The sequence below is a fragment of the Salmo salar genome, chromosome 15 (genome assembly GCF_965601325.2).
Source record: "Salmo salar chromosome 15, fSalSal1, whole genome shotgun sequence".
NCBI lineage: Eukaryota > Metazoa > Chordata > Actinopteri > Salmoniformes > Salmonidae > Salmo > Salmo salar.
In genome coordinates this window covers 97,332,672-97,351,140 of record NC_138305.1, presented here as the reverse complement: position 1 = coordinate 97,351,140, position 18,469 = coordinate 97,332,672, and the positions used below count along the sequence as shown (strand labels likewise).

The following is an 18,469-nucleotide window of genomic DNA, read 5'->3' as shown; positions in this document are numbered from 1 at the left end:
ATTGTAGACGAAACAGATGTTTTTCTACCAAGGTGGCCTAGTAGGGGAAGGAAAAAAAAAAAATAAAATAAAAAAATACAATAAAAAAAGATTCGGATAATAAAATTATATTGTTTCTACTGCATAACTAACTTTAAGACTTGCAAGGCTGTCGGCTTCTCAGTGGCAAACATGTCCGTTGCCCACATTCAACGTTTCCACAGATTGTCTGATCGAGGATCAGTTGCCCTGTTAGATCAATGACTATATGGACCAGGTGGCCCAGATACTGGATCAGCAGTCAGACACTGAATACAGGTCCCTGGACCATGCTTTGATAGACTGCCCATTTTAACGTCTCAGTGAAGACGACTACCTTCAAGTCACCCTAATATGGCTTCCTGTACCTAGACAGGGTACCGCAGAATCTACAGTCTTCCTGACACAATTATATCCCGTAAAAAAAAATACTGCACAAAAAGTACAAAGTGAGAGAATAAAGCATGAAGTTGAAAAAAAGAAAGAAAAAACACAAGCCCTTCCCAGTAGCGAGCGCACCCGTTTCACCACATCCAAAACCCCAGTCTTCCTGCATCCTTCTCAGTTTCTATGTAAAATGGCTAGGTTGAACTGTTTGTTATTCAGGGATATTAGCCTGTACATTGGGGCATGGAGGGAGGTATCATGAGAAAGTGGGCAGTGTTCTCCATCGTTGGTTTGTGTGGTTTTTGTTATGTCATTACCAATGGGGTGGGGGGGGGTTGTCAGTCGGTACCAAATCCCTCCCCAATCCTCTATTTTGCCCTAAACCTTCAATGTTTGCATATCAATATGGTGGAATATTTACCACCACTGGTTATACCTATGCAGACTATTCAAACAAGTTAACATCAAAGGGTTAAGGCCAAGGGGGAGGAATAGGGTGTGATTTGGTGCTGGCTATACGAGTCTCCAGGTTGTCCCTGCAGAGTCGGGGGTAAGAGGTCAGTGACCGTTCCCGTGGCAAGACATCCCGCTCACATGCTTACAGCACCCTTCTCTTTCTTGTCCCCATCTTCGTGCCAGGTGAGGCGCTCCTCATAGAAGGCTATGACAATCTGCGGGCACTTATGATTGGCCTCCTTGGCTAGCACCAGATCTGCCTCGTCAGAGTCCTTCCTGTAGAGTAAGGAAATAATAAATATAACATCCTTATTTACAAGCCTGCTGCCATGGTGATTAAAACCCAAGATTGGGTAGTATACTGCTTAGTTGACAACTCAATTTGTCACAAACTCAATCAGGACAACCAGAAAGTTATTAGATCTAAACTATTATCTTCAAGACAGTAGAGCAACCACTACAGTTAAGCAGTTTCTTGTCACCAGTTTGAAAACAAATTCTTATGGTGTTGTAATCTAACAAAAGAACATAAGGTCAACAATGCTTAAGTACTCAACACTCACCACTTCATGAGGAACATGAGATCACCACAGGAGTCTGTGGCTCCAATAATCTTCTCCGGTACCAGACCCCTCTCAAAGCCTCTCGCAATCAGGACATCATCCTGGAGAAAAGACCAGTAATACCTTTATGTTGTACATTACAAGTGAAACTTTGGCACCGCTGGAGGGGCTGGGTAAGCACATAAACTGAGTGAACAGTTTAATTTCACAAAGCCTTTGTCATTCCAGTGAAAGTTGATCAAGAGGGTGTTGCTTACCATTTCACTTTAAAATGAGCTCTTCAGTTGGTTAGACATTTGCTAATGAAAAGTTCACCAGGAAGATCAAGCTGCTGTTCTAGCCTACAATAACAACACTGCAGCACCACTGAAGAGGTTCTTAAGTGTCAGCTCACCTATCAGTAGGCCCCTTTCAGTAAATGAGGATTGGTTTCGTAGACTTGCACCTGGCAGTCAATTCACCTAGATCTTGTCTAGTGTAAACAACCTAGCCTGGTATATAAACCAATTTTGGGGTAAAAAGGTTTATCTACACCAATTAATGAGGTAGGTTACGCACCTCTTTTTTCCGCTTGGGCTTGTTGCTGCTCCCCTCCTCATCATCATCATCATCAGAGTTCCTCCTCTTGCTGCTGCCTTCCTTGCTACGGCCTGATGATCCCGCACTGGACTTGGATCCTCCAGTGCTGGGGGTTGCACCACTACTACTGCTAGGCTTCTTGTAGGTCTTCATGAACCCAGCAATGAGCTCGGGGCAGCCAAGATTCTTCTCTGGCTCCCATGTGTTGTGCTTTCTGCAAAGAACCATGCATTGTAAAAGCAAGCTTGACATTTGACAGGAGGTATACACACTAGTGTCCCAACAGTTGTAAAAAATTGAGTGAACTAAAAAAAAAAAAAATGACTAAAGCATGTTGAAAATTGCCTTATTTTTAATAAAGATCTGAGAACTAACAAGCACCAAAATAAAGACAATCAGGGAAAATCAAAAAAATTGTGCATTCAGGAGTATTTTTGTCATGGCATGGGGTCTCTTGATTGTCATATTGGTGTCACTCAGCATAAGCCATGGCAAAATGTGTAGGTAGAATTGCAGTAAATTAACTTTTTTTTAAACTACATTGTCTCTGCAGCCATAAGGAGGGCCTCAAATGTTCGGTCGGCAGCTGCGCTAATGGCCACAAAGCCCACTACCTAAGCCACATTATGGAAGGAAGAGGGGGAAAAAAACTGCATTGGTCATTTTACGTGTCCAAAGAATGTTTACCCTCCATGTGTAGGAGTCGGAGAGTTGAACATTAGACACAGTAGCTGACTAAACTCAACTGTGACGTAAGTGTCTGATTAACTCCACCAACAAGTTAAACAGACCAGGCTTTGAGGAATTCAGCTAATACCTTGATTTGCCCAAGGTCAATTAAAAAAATGTATTATGAAACGTTTATCGTGTACTGATGTTTGTCTTCTGTAGTTGCATGCCTTTGATGGCTGAAATACACAATTTTTCAATAAATGTTCATCAAATACAACCACTGGACTGCTCATTGCTGTTGCTCATTTTCATAATGCTACGAAAATGTGCATGTGTCAATTTAATTTCAACAACGGTCAGTGTTTGTATTTGATTACATATTATTAAAAAGTATGGCTTTCAGCAACAAAGGCGTGCAACTACAGAGGACAAACGTTGGTACATGGTAAGCATTTCATAATTAAAAATTGTTGGAAGTATTGACCTTGGGTGAATCGATGTAGTGTGGGCTGAATTCCACAGAGCCTTGTCTCTGCTCAACTCTGTTGAAACATACTGGAAGGGATGACAAATAAAACAAAAATATGGATGGCGAAAGGTAGAAATGAGCTAGCTACAGGAAGCATATTCATATTTAAAACATGTCAAAGTAACATTCCATCACAATCACATGAGGAACATACTTACTCTGAATAGCCTTTCCACTTCAGGAAGAATTCAACTCGGCCCTTCACCGTCCTTCTGTCCAGCACCTTCTCCACAATAAATTCTTCCTCTTCTGAAGATGAGCCTGAGGCACCATCATCATTTTCACGAGTCTTCTTTCCCATGGCTAGCTAGGTTACAGTACCTCAAGTGAGTTAAGTAGCACGTCCCAACTTTAGAGAACCTAGCAAACGTCGAAAGAAGTTTAGAAATGTGTGCAATAAAGTTACACATTGGTCTGCTGTCCATAGCTAACTACGCACACTATGAAGTAATCAAAATTATAAAGCCGATAAACTAGTCAACTTGTCGAGGGTCATCTAGGTTAAACCCTGGCTTAAATGAATTATTTATCAACCATGTCCCGGCGGCTGATTGTCCGTTTAAAAGGAATCACTTGAATTATAAAGTACGCTAGGCTAACGTTTACTCAGTCAGCCAATACGGCTAAATTAGCCGGCATGCGTATATTTGACTTATTTGATACAATTTCCTCTAAATAGGGGTAAAATAACTAGTTAGTTAACCAATTGAGCTTTTAATTCATTGCAGTTTGTTAGTAAACGATGCACAGGGGCACACAAATCTAAATAGTCGAAAGCGTATAGCTACATAAACGTTAGCTAACATGTTTGTCCCAACCAGGTAGCGAACTGTTCACTACCAACGTAGCTAGATAATGTTAGCTAACGAAGCAATTTCGCAAACGTTATCCTCAAGACTTAACTATTTTTTTTAATTAGCTAAGAAATAGCTTCATGTTTTTACTCACTTTTGTAATTCGGATGAATTTATTGGAAACCCAAATTGCTTTCTTCCACCACACGGTTAGCTTCAGCAGTTGGCTGGATGCTTTTTCTGGGCTTTTTGTTCCCCCTCCCCACACGACTTGCTTGCGCGCCAAAAGCACAATAGCAGAGCGTGCACGCCCACGAAACCGTCGGCGTCAAACCAAATAACTGTGATTTAATAAGTAAATGTTGTGGCTAGCGATGTCCACTAAAGAAATCTGCAGACATTTCAGTATCATTTGGCAAGCTTGATCAAATACTACATTACGTTTATTGATACAGACTTGCCAGAACATAACATTTAATTCAGTTGAAGTGACGTAATTTTAACGTACGCATTAAAAACATATTAAACTTAAACTCACGCCCACCCCCGGCTGGTGTCGTTTTATTATTGGATATTGCTGATAACTGACTGTGAAGTACCCAATCGGAGTAGCAGCGGAAGAGGGAAAAATATAATTCAGCGGGAACAGCTAACCAATTGCTGAATCCAAGAGGCGTATCCGTCCCTATTTATTATACTGTTTTCTGTCCAGGCACGGTCGTCTCGCTGTCGCAGAATTTCTGTCCTCGAATAAGGAACAAGGGATCGGAAACTACCAGCAACAATGTCGAAGGAGGTAAGTTTTTCTAAGCAATACCTTCCTGCAATTTTGTGATATATACGTTTAGTGTTTAATATAACGTGCACGTTGACCAATCTATTCAAAATGGCTTTCCCTTCACGAGCGTCTTTGGCAGCTATAATCGTGGGGATGCCGCCATCTTAGCTACAGGCCTCATGGCGTTGATTGTTCTTGCGTTTTATTTAGCCGTTTGAAACGGACGTTAAATGTATCCTTTGTAGTTTACACTACGGTTTTACTATAATATGAATCGATCGTTTGTTCACATTTCCCGGTTTTTAAAAAATCGCTTTGTTTGGTTTACGCTTGCCAAATGTACAATATGGCGCAGGAGTCGACCCCCACCGCCCGTGGTCAAGGCCTTTATTTGGCTACACCCTGCCGACGGCATCAAATATGTTATTGTTTGATCTCCACCACTTGTTTCGGGTAACTTCAGGAATATGTCCAAATGGTTGGCCTAGTTCGCTACAATGTAGCGCTCGCTCTCATTTGCATCTGCTTCTTTCGTTCTAAATGCATTCTCCCTTTATGTCCAGGCCCCACGTGAACCCGAGCAGCTCCGCAAGCTGTTCATCGGAGGTCTGAGCTTCGAAACCACGGATGAGAGTTTGCGAGCACACTTCGAACAATGGGGATCTCTTACAGATTGTGTGGTGAGTATTTTATTTATTTATGTACACATTTCAAACCTTTATACCTAGTTGGCTGCAGTATTACGGAATGGGTTTCCATTGTCTGTCAAGGTGCAATTGGATAACTTATATTGAACATCGGTGTAGGTTTTTAATATTTTTGTAATACACTCAATCGACAGGTAATGAGAGATCCAGCCAACAAGCGCTCCAGGGGGTTTGGGTTTGTCACCTATGCTGGTGTGAATGAGGTTGACGCTGCCATGGAAGCACGTCCCCACAAGGTTGACGGTAGGCTCGTAGAGCCGAAGAGGGCAGTGTCCAGAGAGGACTCCAGCCGACCAGGTGCTCACGTCACAGTGAAAAAAATATTTGTTGGGGGTATCAAGGAAGACACAGAAGACTCCCACCTGCGAGACTACTTTGAGCAATTTGGCAAGATTGAAGTAATTGACATTATGACTGACCGCAACAGTGGCAAGAAGAGGGGCTTCGCCTTTGTCACGTTTGATGACCATGATGCAGTGGACAGGATTGTTAGTAAGTAGTGGTCTGAATGTCTTTCTTTAGAATAAAAATCACTGGCATTTGTCTTGTGCTGTAATTAAGGCAATTTTCTATCCCCAGTTCAGAAGTACCACACACTGAATGGTCACAATTGTGAAGTGAGGAAAGCGTTGTCCAGACAGGAGATGCAGACTACAGGAATGGGTATGAGGGGTGGTAAGTCCATGACTTCTTCATGGCAAGTGGTTTAATCTTGAATTATTTCTGAGGTTGGTCTGGTACTAATGGTTTATCATTTCTTCCCAGGCCGTGGTGGTGGTGGCGGCGGCAACTATGGCAGAGGTGGGGGATACGGAGGTAATGACTTTGGCTGTGATGATGGATACTTCAGTGGCCGGGGTATGTGGTGGTCCTGAACCACTCAATATGTCTGCTTGAACCTGTGTACTTAACCACTTGTGATTGTTTCAATATACTTTAGGTGACGCTGACTCGTCTGTTTCAGGAGGCAGAGGGGGTGGATATGGAGGTGGAGATGGTGGTTACAACAATGGTTATGGGGGAGGAGATGGTAAGACTTGGTTGTTTGACAAACACTACTATTATTCCTGGGTATGTATGTAAACTTCACGTTGTGACATCAGGAAGAGCTATAACATGAGACACACAGCAACAGACTGGTCCATTTACATTTTAGTAATTTATCAGATGCTCTTATCCACAGCGACTTACAGTAAAGTGGATACACTTCTCTTACACCTCCCCCCCCCCCCCCCCCCCGCGAAATCAACCCACGGGGTTCATGTATATCTATAGTGTGTGCGCTTGTTGCTGGCAGTGTATTTAGACTAGAACCTTCCTTTCTATAGGTGGCTATGGAGGAGGGCCCGGTGGTTATGGTGGTGGTAACCGTGGCTACGGTGGAGGACAAGGAGGTTATGGCGGAGGACAGGGTGGTGGCTACGGTGGCGGAAATGGTTATAACGACTACAACAATGGCAATGGCAACGGTGGAAACTTTGGCGGCGGTAAGTCCATGGCCTCACCACAAGAGGCAGCACCAGTTGCTGGTAAGTGGATGGCTTCATAAGCTGTGATCAAATTCTCACACTACATTCTGTTTGGTTAAAGTATTGATCTACTACCTATATTTCCCTTCTAAATGGCATGTAGGAGGCATAAAATGTTACCATATTAAACCTGAGATTTCACATACAAAACCTTAGATGCGTAGGCAGGTAGCCTAGCGGTTAAGAGCGTTGGGCCAGAAACCGAAATGGCCTACTAAATAAGAAGTAGTATGAGAACTCGGTCATAGCTGACTTGATGAAAGTGATGCATGGAATACTCTATCCGAGCTGTACACAAATGATTGGTTATATCCTTGATCCTGTGTAAAATGGCCAGGCGACTCTTCACTAAGTAATGTGACTTTTTAAATGTGTGCAGGTAACTTCGGCGGTGGTGGTGGCGGCAATGGTGGCGGCAACGGCTACAATGACTTTGGCAGCTACAACAATCAGGCTTCCAACTACGGCCCGATGAAGGGTAACAACTTTGGTGGTAGCAGTGGTGGTGGTGGCGGCAGCGGCGGTGGCAGTGGCGGAGGTAGCGGCGGTGGCAGGAACAGTGGCCCATATGGTGGTAGGTGGCGCATATCAGGCTATCAACTACTCAGCCAGTGCTAAGCAACCAGTTAACACGTGTTGGTTTGGCACTTCGTCAGAGAATCTAGATTAGTATGTAATTGTAACATTTAGTTTGTCAAAGCATTTGACTAAATTAACACCTTAATTTGTACTTTGAGTTGACTGAGGCTCTGATTCCACTGTTGACCTTTCCTATGTTTATTGCATTTCAGGTGGTTATGGAGGTAGCTCAGGTGGGGGTGGCGGCGGTGGCGGATATGGCGGGGGCTCCGGTGGACGCAGATTCTAAATGTTCAGAAGGTACGTTTTTAAATGTGACTGTTTGAAACCATAACGTGTGTAGATGAGACTTACGCATATTGTAGGATTTGTTAAATATGTAGCGTTCTGAAACTAGGGGATCCATTCTTTTACACTTTGATACATAGAATCCTTGTAGTTGTGTTTTTAGCTGTTGATCCAAGTGTTAAGAATGCTGGATCTCATGTCGTAGGTTCTGGTCATTCCAACAGTCAGTGCACAGTTTAACTTTATGTTGTTCCATATTGTTCAACAGGACTCAGTACTTAGGAGAGGAGAGCGAGACAAGTGACAGGGCAGCTGCAGGTTTACAACCTAGATCTGCTCAGCCAAACAGATGTGGCAGGTTACATCTGCTACAAGAAGAGATGTGTACAATAGAAATCATGGCGGGGCTTCATACATTTTTCTGTGTTGTCAAACAGGATTATTTGATGTTTCTGGAAAGCAAGCATTCCAATGAGGTTTTATGTAGTTTTTCTTTGAGCCGTTTTTATTTTTGTGTAACTGCAACCAATCAAGTTGAAATAAACCACCTTTCAGTTTTTTTTAAACTGTCGTTCAGTCTTGTTAGTGTCTTTTAGGGGATTGAGGGGGAGGGTGTTTTCTGGTTTGGGTGTTTAATGCATTAGCACAAATACAGATCCACACGACTGACGGATTAGGTCAGTGACTCTTGAAGAAATGTACCACTTCTCAATGGAGACTTGCCTGGCCCTATGTTTTATTCCTTTCTTGCGTGGGACGTCCTTAGCCTCTTCCAATGCACATACTACAGAATGTAGAAAATAACATGTATCCATCACATCAAAGGAAGGTTTGACAAAGTGATACCATAGCATTGAAGTCATTGCTGAACACTGTCACAATGGATTAAGTATGGTAGTATAATACTCAGTCAACAGTTCATGATCTCTTTGAGAACTGCACCGGAGATTTTGAGTTGGCTGGCTAGATCACTCGCCTGTCATACAGCACACCTGCCAGCAAAGGCTAGCTTACATGATGCAGTCTTGAGGCTAGCCAGCCATGGAAGCCAGCTGAGCTGAGGGCGAGTCATAGTAAACAGCCCATCGCCTGACAGGAGCAGTGTGAAGCAGGGGAGAGTGAGTAGCAAGAAGGCATGAGACTAGCAGGCAGCTGCTACCAAATGGCTTAAATGCTGTCTGTGGGTAAGGAGACTTTTCCAACTACTGTTAGTTTAAATAACATGTTCTGTAGTTAGTACGCGCAAACTCTTGTAGTTAATGTAGACTTGAATAGTATAGCATTCATGACCATGTACAGTTTATTTGGATGTGCAGAGATGTTTTATTACAAATCGCTGCCCCCTGTTCATCTGGTAATACAAGGGGCATTGACCTTTGGCACAAATCGTAAAGATATGCTGCAATCCTTGTAATGCATGCTTATGTTGGCAGTCAAACTATGAAATGGTAAGACTTAACGCCTTTCAATGTTATATCGTCTCAGTCTCCTTTTCTTCTGATACTTCCTAGGAAACTGACTCTGCTCTGAAGGGCTGCAACTGAAAGCATGATGAAGTTGAACACAGTAACATTGCACAAGGTAAGTGACTAACCGCTTGATAACGGTTGGAAATATTCATATTTTTTTTGTTTCTCGTATTGTGGGAGAATATCTGAAGCCTCGTCTCTAAGGCTGTCGTGATTTTTGTCTTCTGTTTTAGGGTGCCTGGAGAAATGCAATGGGTTTTTTACTGCAAAGACTGCTGTGCAGTATTTAACTTTTTTTTTTTTTTTACCACATTGGTTTATCAATAAAATATTTTTACATATCTTCTATTTTGGTCCTTTCATTTGCTTAATACTATGATTAAACGGCCACATAGATGGTTAACAAATTTCATCCTCTAATACAATTCATGCAGGGACATAATAGAATTTTCCCAAATATGTCTTGATTGAATGAAGAGGCACTTTCAGGAAGTTAACACACCACTTGAATTTTTCCACCTTGTGTTACAGCCTGAACTTTCATCGAATAAATTGCAACTTCATCACAGTCCTACACCAATACCCCATGTCAGTGGAATTGTTTTTAGATATGTATACATATTTAAAGCTGTCGACCACTTATGGGGAGTAACTATTTTGCTTAGGTAGTTGCATGGACTCTGTGCAATAAGTGTTTAATATGATTTTTGCATGGTGCCTCATCTCTGTACCCCCACACATACAATTATCTGAGGTTGAGCAGTGCATTTCAAACGCCAAGACCAGGGAGTTATTGAATGTCCCTCTGCACATGGTGACATTAATTACACTACAAAGATACAGGTGTCCTTCAAAACGCTGTTGCTGGAGATGGTGGCCAATGGTGACTTTAAAACCATTTAATGGGAGAACACTGAGGCTGGATCAACATTGATACTCTACAATGTTAACCTAAATGAGTGAAAAGGAAGCCTGTACAGAACAAAAATATTCCTGACATGCATCCGCTTGGCAAGAAGATATTACCTATGCCCTGAATACAAAGTGTTATGTTTGGGGCAAATTCAACACATCACTAAGTACGGTGGTTGTGGCTGCATCATGTTATGGGTGTGCTTGTCATCTGCAAGGACAAGGGAGAATGTTTGTTTTTAGTTAAATGGAATTGAGCACAGGTGAAAAACTGGTTCAGTCTGCTTTCCATCAGACCCTAAGAGGCAAATTCACCTTTCAGCAGGACAATAACCTAAAACGCAACCAAATATACACTGGAAGTTGCTTACCAAGACTACATTGAATGTGAGTGGCCTAGTTTTGACTTAATCTATTGTGACTGGAATGGCTGTCTAGCAATTATCAATGTGAGCACTTGGATTTTGTACAATCCAGGTGTGCAAAGCTTAGATGTACCCAGAAAGACTCACCGCTGTCAAAGGTGACACTAACCTATTGACTCGGGTGTAAATACTTGCGTAAAATTTGAAATCATTTTTCGATAAATATGGAATATGTCAAGGGGTATAAATACTTTATGAAGGCACTTCTTACAACATTGAATAAAATGTATCCAGAACAAGCATAGCCATGACTGTACTTGTAACTATTGACTCGATTGTACATATGAGCACAGTATCCTAAACTAACTTGTAGCTGCCATACACTTTCAACATTAACATGCATGTTGGTTTCATGATCTGAAATAAGATGCAAAGATTATTTCTCATTTTGTGCACATTTGTTTATCCCTGTTAGTGAGCATTACTCTTTGCCAAGATAATCCTTCCAACTCAGGTGTGGCATATCAAGAAGCTGATTAAACGGCATGATCATTACACAGGTGCACCTGCTGGGGACAATAGCCACTAAAGTGTGCAGTTTGGAACCACAACACAATGCCACCGACGTCTCAAGTTTTGAAGGAGAGTGCAATTGGCATGCTGAATGCAGGAATGTCCACCATGCTAATTTCTCTACCATAAGCTGCCTCCAAGGTCGTTTTGGAGAATTTGGCAGTACGCCCAACCTGCCTCACAACCGCAGACAACGTGTGGGCGAGTGGTTTGCTGATGTCAACAGTGCACCATAGTGGGGTTATGGTATGGGCAGGCATAAGCTACAGACAATGAACACAATTGCGTTTTATAGATGGCAGTTTGAATGCACAGTGATACCATGTTGAGATCCTGAGACCCATTTTTATTTTTTTGGTATTTGTGACTAACAGATGCATATCTCTATTCCCAGTCATGTGAAATCCATAGATTAGGGCCTAATTGATTTATTTCAATTAACTTATATGAACTTTAACTCAGTGAAACTCTGAAATTGTTGCATTTTATATTTTTGTTCAGTATACTTAATGGCTCTTACTGTACTGTATCAACATTTCATAATGGTGTATAAAAAGTGAGGCAGTATACAATAGCTGTCCAATAGATTTCATTTTTACATTATTCCCCATCCAACACGTCAGTACGTGGCACCAGGTATACGTTCCCATCAGGGGTCTGCTGTAGAGAGTAGTCCTCTATAGAGTAGGGATGTCCATCCTGATCCCGGAGCTGAGAGAACACTTCCGCATACAAGTCTGTGAGGCGGTGTTTAACAATAGCCAGGTTGTGTTGGAACTCCATTCTCTCTCTGGCCAGGTGATCCCTCTGGGCCTGCAGTTGACCCAGCTCTCCCTCCAGGTAAACTATATTCTCCAGCTTCCTCTTCCTGCAGTTCTGAGCTGCCACCTTGTTCTTCCCCCGCCGGCGGATGTCTCTGACGAGGGCGAGCTGGGCGTCTGTGAGCGTGTACTTGGTCAGGAGCTCGTTGAAGTCGTCCACGGGTAGGTTGATGATCTTCTCCAGAGGGAAAGGGATCTTGAGGGCGTGAGCTCTGCGTTCGTCCCGGCTCAAAGGGACAGAAGGAGGGTTGCCTCTGGGTTTTACATAAAACGCCTGAGAAGAGCTCCCTATGCTGACAGAGCTGTTAAGGTGCAAGTCATTCAATGCACTCGGTAAACCCTGTTGACGTTTCATTGACATGGGAGGCAGGAAGTGAGGCTGCGGTTGCATTTGGGATGGTTGTGTTACAGGGAAGTAAGAGGGGTGTGGCCCTGAGTAGGGGTAGGACTGGGTAGGATGCTGCTGATAATCCAAGGAGTAAAGGAGGCTACCTCTCCTCCCTTGCTCACCCATACTCTCCATCCCCCTGTGACTATAGTTCAGACCAACCTCTGTGCTTGAACAAGCAGGTACGCCAGTCATGACATCATCCGGTGAGGCCAGCGGTGGGCTAGACCCCAACGATAGGCCCGAGTCAGACTCCAGATCATCCACAGTGCATGGTTGGTGTTTGCCCTGCCTGTGATCAGTCCCTAGCATGTGTCGACTCGGACCCTGAGAGAGGCCGGCATTGTCTTTTCCAACAGACCCCTCACCACCGACACTCGTCAGACTCATATGTTCTAGGAAGTTCATCTGCGGTGGTGGTAGAGGGTTCAGAACTCTGGGATTCAGCTGGGCTCCAGAATGAGTTCCAGAATGTCTGTACAGTGCCTCAGTTAATTCACTGGTAGCCTGATGCTGGCAGGCTGGCATTACTTCAGAGTAGGTTCCCTCATATGCAACATCACGGTTTGTCTCACCACAACAGGGGAGAGGCTGTGTATGAGAGTGAGACTGAACCATGCTATAACTTCCCAGAGATATAGGTGGCTCTGTGGGATGGTACTGAATAGTTTCATATGGGCCATCATGGGGGACCTCAAACTCCTAAAATGAAAAACAAAGTAAGAATCATTAGTTAATGCTTTGTCTTATCATTACAGTTTATCATTACTATGTTACTTTATGTATAAAACAAAACAATTCTACACATTTATCACTGAGGTTTAAATTGCTATGTGTATTTGTGAACATGTGAAATACCATTTCATAGGAGAATGAATAAATAATCTATGGGGAATGAGTGTGAGAAATGAAACTTTAAAGCAGTGTGGGGGGGGGGGCAGGCTTGAAAAGGAAGTGAGGGGTCAGGCTATCTTACCTGCTGCCCGTAGCACACAGTTCACCCCCACCTTGGTATACACCCATAGCTCACAGTTCACCCCCACCTTGGTATACACCCATAGCTCACAGTTCACCCCCACCTTGGTATACACCCATAGCTCACAGTTCACCCCCACCTTGGTATACACCCATAGCTCACAGTTCACCCCCACCTTGGTATACACCCATAGCTCACAGTTCACCCCCACCTTGGTATACACCCATAGCTCACAGTTCACCCCCACCTTGGTATACACCCATAGCTCACAGTTCACCCCCACCTTGGTATACACACATAGCACACAGTTCACCCCCACCTTGGTATACACACATAGCTCACAGTTCACCCCCACCTTGGTATACACACATAGCTCACAGTTCACCCCCACCTTGGTATACACACATAGCTCACAGTTCACCCCCACCTTGGTATACACACATAGCACACAGTTCACCCCCACCTTGGTATACACACATAGCTCACAGTTCACCCCCACCTTGGTATACACACATAGCTCACAGTTCACCCCCACCTTGGTATACACCCATAGCTCACAGTTCACCCCCACCTTGGTATACACACATAGCTCACAGTTCACCCCCACCTTGGTATACACACATAGCTCACAGTTCACCCCCACCTTGGTATACACACATAGCTCACAGTTCACCCCCACCTTGGTATACACCCATAGCTCACAGTTCACCCCCACCTTGGTATACACCCATAGCTCACAGTTCACCCCCACCTTGGTATACACCCATAGCTCACAGTTCACCCCCACCTTGGTATACACCCATAGCTCACAGTTCACCCCCACCTTGGTATACACCCATAGCTCATGCTGCCCATGCAAGTCTCTCTTAGGTGTGTTATCAAGTTTCATGTGAAAACAGGTGGTCATTGTGCTATGCAAGGGGCTGCTTGCGATGTACAGTGCTGTGCTTGCCCCCACTCCCTGTCTCTTTATCCTGCCATAACTCAATTGGCCCATTGTCGAGTGTGTGTTACTTTTTAAGTGGGAATACTCAGCATTTCCTTAGATTAGATGTGTATACATAAACTTGACACTACTGTGGTTGGTTTGCAAGATTGTGTCATTTTCTCTTTTCTGTCTGTCTGTTTGTGGTTGCCTAATTCACTGCCATGGGAGTGTTTTGCTAAGAGAGGCCAACAGTATGAAATTGCATCTCACACAGTAAGGATATCATTAAAAACAATAGCTATAGTTTTCCATATCACTATGGCTACATGACCAGCTGTTGTAGGCAGAAGAGAGAGGCTTTCAATCAAACTCAAATCACATTTCAGCTATATGGTTACATAATTATCAGGCTATTGAATACTCATCCTCCTACCTGAAGCTCTGTGATGGCCATCAGTTCCTGCCAGGCCAGGTCCATCTCTGGGTCGTGGGGTGCTCCACGTGACCGGGCTCCAGGGGCATAGGTGGGCATCGACACCCCCCCACACAGCCTGCCCGGATTCGCCAAGCCCTGGAGAATGAATTGGTAAATGCTGTAAATCTTAGATATCTTTGAGTTATGGCATTTTTATGCTTTATTTTACAACCCTATTTTGACGGTATTTACACTTACAACATGAAAAATGTAATGATAGATACTTTCTGGTACTTGCTTCGTCAAATAGTTGAATACAATTGGTCACAATCATATGTAGGTATGCGTGTTTTAATGAATAAAACATAACCCTTTTTCACAGGAAAGAATCCGATGGCCAGCAAATACACAACCACCACACAACGTTGTCTCAATGGTCTATTTCATTACATGATGTCACCCACCTCACTTTGTCTCCTCTGTGGGAGTATGTAGTTGGCTGCTGCACACATTCAGGACAGGCTGTGGTTGCAGGGAACCCTCCGGGAACAGACGGACAGAAACCACGATTATTATCAGCTTTTTTCATTTTTATTTCGCCATCAGAATACACTGATTACATGCTGAACTCCTCTCTATTGATTCAACACGTGGATGCTAACGCACAAAGGAAAAACACTATAGAAGTCTCACCTCATCTAAGAAAAACACTACATGTTACAATCCTTGAAGAGAACCTGGTGTATTCATCACCTCCGTAAACTGAACACGCACCTCATTTCATACTGCAGAAAGATGCACATACCATAAAGGTAGACCCACTAGAGATGGCTACATGTACTAGATGAGTGTTTGGGTGATGTTCTGTGTTGAACTGTTTAGGACATGCGACAACCAGGCACACAGAGTTCCGTTGGGCTGGATCCCTCCTATCAGCTGAGCTGTGGTGCTACTAGGCCAGTCACTGATAAGACAATCTGCTGGGAGACAGCACAGCGCTCCCTCTGCAGCAGAGGCTGGGGCCTATGCAGTCAGGCCTATGCTTCTTAGTGTAAATTGAAAGTCAGTGAGGGTTTTATAACCTTTATAAATGGTTTAACCTTTAAAATGCTTTATAAGATTTAACGTATTTTATCCCTGTTTAGACTCTTTGGATCAGTAATGAGGATAGTGGACATTGGGACATTCCCATTAATAAGTGCTCATTTGAGAGTAGCAGACAGTACACTGTCCTGGTTTTTATCGTCATTGTACCACACATGAATTTCATATTTAGTTTTATGTATTGTAGTTGGCACTATAGATACTGACTAAGATACTTTGGATGATGAGCGATCATAGTCTAACTTTTGAACAATGGACATGCAAAAACTAAGTTATGCATCGTCCAGCATTTACTGGCATTCCTCACTGGCTTTGTTTGGAACTCAACATCATTCAAGCAACTTATTTATACTCAGGAACAGAGCAGGAATCCTCTGCAACAGCACAATGATGACCATTCCATCTTCCATTACCACAATTGTTTATTTACTTTAGTTTTTTTTTTTTATTCTCATCTCCCCGGCAACACAAAATATTTTCAAGCAATCTGTATATGCCAAGTTTTCCTGATTTAAAGATCTTAGTGATAAAGTATATCATTTACAACATAGGATACATTGCTGCTTCAGAGGAGAAAATGTGATTCATTACTTTGGCTCACACATTCGCATGTCACTCTCACACAGCTAGGAGGTGATGGCGCTCACCTGAACACTATTGCGAAGATGTGACATTATCCCACAAAATACCCAGTCGCCTAATTCATCAAACCACTACATGGTCATCCATCTTTGTATTTTTACTCTGTGATCTGTAGCTACAGGTTCCCATGCATAGCATAAACAACATAGATGGGCTTGTAACTCATATCCTGCCATAACCACTGTTATGTTTGTGGTGAAGGCTGTTTCCTCTAGTACTGAGGGGACAGATAAAGTCGCCTGGCCTGGCTATGAACCACGTCTTACAGATCTTACATCAGGTGTAGCATTAACACAAAAAGCAGCTCAGAGTGAGAAGGTGGTGGACTATACATGAATATCACAGTCCTACTACTCAGCATACATTTTTTACTCACATTACTAGGCGCAAGGGCAACAATGCTAACCCAGGTAGAGTACTGTGGACAAGATACAAGGATGCAATGTGTAGTTCTGAAGAGTAATCTCTTAGAAATGGTCAGTAGGTAACCATGACACTAATTCCTGAAGAGGACAAATAAGGCTTGAAGAGTAACAGTGAATAGGTCATTTACTAACTGGAGATAACTTATTTTAGCCATTCATTTATCTGGCCTAAATACTTTCTACTCAATATATAGGCTACTAAGATGACAGTTTGATTATAAATATATGCTTGTTCTTCATCTTGGGCATTTGCATAATGTTTTTAATATATGCTTGTGACTATTTTTGAATTTAGTGGCAATTGATTGTCAGTTGTATGTTGTCAAGGGGATTATGTTTGTTGAATAACCAGCTATCAATTGCTTCTAATATTTTTGAGAACCTGTTTTGCACAGTGATGACAAGGTAATAATGAATGTATGAAAAAGGAAAAACAGGGTATATTTATAACATGAAAGAAGTAGCATTATCTGGCAATGAAAAAAAGCTGGAGAAAGAACATACCTGAGCAACATGTCTCTGAGTCTTCAACACGTGTTCGGGAGACAAAACTCTTCAGAATGACACAGTAGAAACATAATAATCCTGGTGAGATGAATAAAATGACTTTATATTCACTTTTGTGAGGACGACGGTGAACGTGTCCACTTTTAACCGACCATTATAGGGAGTGCATGTGCTTTCACTCTTTCTATCTCTCGCTCTCTCTCTCGCTCACTCTCTCTCTTTCTGTGTTTCTCTCTCTGCCAATCTCTAGCTCTCTGCTCTGCTACATAGACAGTCCCCAGCATAAAAGGGGTGTCTCTGCCTCCGATGTAAGCAACTTTCCTGTAAAGCAACCACACCACCGTTTTTAGCATGCTTCTATCATTAATAAAACACTTGCACTCTGACAAAAAAATCCCCTTTTCCCCACAAGAGAAAACTACAGACCAAGGACACGACATAACCCCAAACAACCCCTTGTTACCTTTTAAAACAAAGGCAAATTAGTCTTAGCTAGGATGAATAGATGTTTCATCTACATGTTGTCTACATTCTTTGACTAATTAACCATTATTACTCATAGACATGACACAACATGATGCACAAATCCTTATACAAATCTAGCTGATCGCGAGTCAGCGAGTCCGCTTCGTACAAAATGCCTATAAGAAAGCTTCCCTCAGAAGTCCTCTGAAAGGAGAGGTTTGTGGAGTGTGATCTGGAGCACCTGGAGTTAAACCACCCTGGTATTGATTGCTGTTAGAGAGGGCCCTGTGCAAGTGGGGGACGGGGGTGAGTTGCAGACAGGCTGGATTGAGACTTAGTTTAGTAGGGATGGAATGTACACCTCCACCAGGTAAGAAAGGCTACATTGTTCTTATATCTGGCAGAGCAACCACTGAGGGAGAGAGAGGAGCAAGGGGAGAATGGAGAGGAGCGTGACTTACAAAACTCTCCCCACCACTGCCCCAATCTAACACATTCTGTATGCATAAAGACAAGCCTAACCTGTCTAATGAGTAACACTAGCACTGTAGACATTTTACTAGACTTATCTATACACATCTAGGAATTGGTCATTGGTAA

General features: G+C 42.9%; 3 protein-coding genes across 8 annotated transcripts; 1 reads left to right on the top strand and 2 right to left on the bottom strand.

The window, feature by feature from the left end:
- Nucleotides 1–623: 623 nt before the first annotated feature.
- Nucleotides 624–4,426, bottom strand: LOC106572586 (chromobox protein homolog 5). The gene is made up of 5 exons (XM_014146903.3): nt 4,153–4,426; nt 3,363–3,564; nt 1,983–2,217; nt 1,425–1,525; nt 624–1,137 (listed from the first exon to the last, which is right to left on the bottom strand). Exons 2-5 carry the CDS (start codon nt 3,503–3,505, stop codon nt 996–998), a joined length of 621 nt encoding a protein of 206 aa, XP_014002378.1. The 5' UTR covers nt 3,506–3,564; nt 4,153–4,426; the 3' UTR covers nt 624–995.
- A 174-nt stretch (nt 4,427–4,600) lies between these two features.
- On the top strand, nt 4,601–9,694 carry LOC106572585 (heterogeneous nuclear ribonucleoprotein A1). Of its 4 annotated transcripts, XR_006759298.2 has the most exons (11): nt 4,601–4,794; nt 5,340–5,456; nt 5,618–5,975; nt 6,063–6,158; nt 6,249–6,299; nt 6,424–6,513; nt 6,812–7,012; nt 7,392–7,586; nt 7,804–7,891; nt 9,391–9,460; nt 9,582–9,694. XR_006759298.2 is itself a non-coding variant. In XM_014146900.3 (10 exons), exons 1-9 carry the CDS (start codon nt 4,783–4,785, stop codon nt 7,878–7,880), a joined length of 1,185 nt encoding a protein of 394 aa, XP_014002375.3. In that variant the 5' UTR covers nt 4,601–4,782; the 3' UTR covers nt 7,881–7,891; nt 8,148–8,445. The 4 variants fall into 4 exon arrangements, 3 of the variants coding, with proteins under 3 accessions (XP_014002375.3, XP_014002377.3, XP_014002374.3); XM_014146900.3 differs by lacking the exons at nt 9,391–9,460; nt 9,582–9,694 and adding an exon at nt 8,148–8,445 and having other exon boundaries at nt 6,063–6,146; XM_014146902.3 differs by lacking the exons at nt 9,391–9,460; nt 9,582–9,694 and adding an exon at nt 8,148–8,445 and having other exon boundaries at nt 6,812–6,970.
- A 1,824-nt stretch (nt 9,695–11,518) lies between these two features.
- Nucleotides 11,519–17,637, bottom strand: LOC106572584 (transcription factor NF-E2 45 kDa subunit). 3 transcript variants are annotated; one of them, XM_014146896.3, is made up of 4 exons: nt 17,402–17,637; nt 15,191–15,266; nt 14,745–14,882; nt 11,519–13,109 (listed from the first exon to the last, which is right to left on the bottom strand). In XM_014146896.3, the coding sequence occupies exons 2-4, from the start codon at nt 15,236–15,238 to the stop codon at nt 11,799–11,801; spliced, it is 1,497 nt and encodes a 498-aa protein (XP_014002371.3). In that variant the 5' UTR covers nt 15,239–15,266; nt 17,402–17,637; the 3' UTR covers nt 11,519–11,798. The 3 variants fall into 3 exon arrangements, with proteins under 3 accessions (XP_014002371.3, XP_014002373.3, XP_014002372.3); XM_014146898.3 differs by lacking the exon at nt 17,402–17,637 and adding an exon at nt 15,420–15,555; XM_014146897.3 differs by lacking the exon at nt 17,402–17,637 and having other exon boundaries at nt 15,191–15,499.
- Nucleotides 17,638–18,469: the final 832 nt, after the last annotated feature.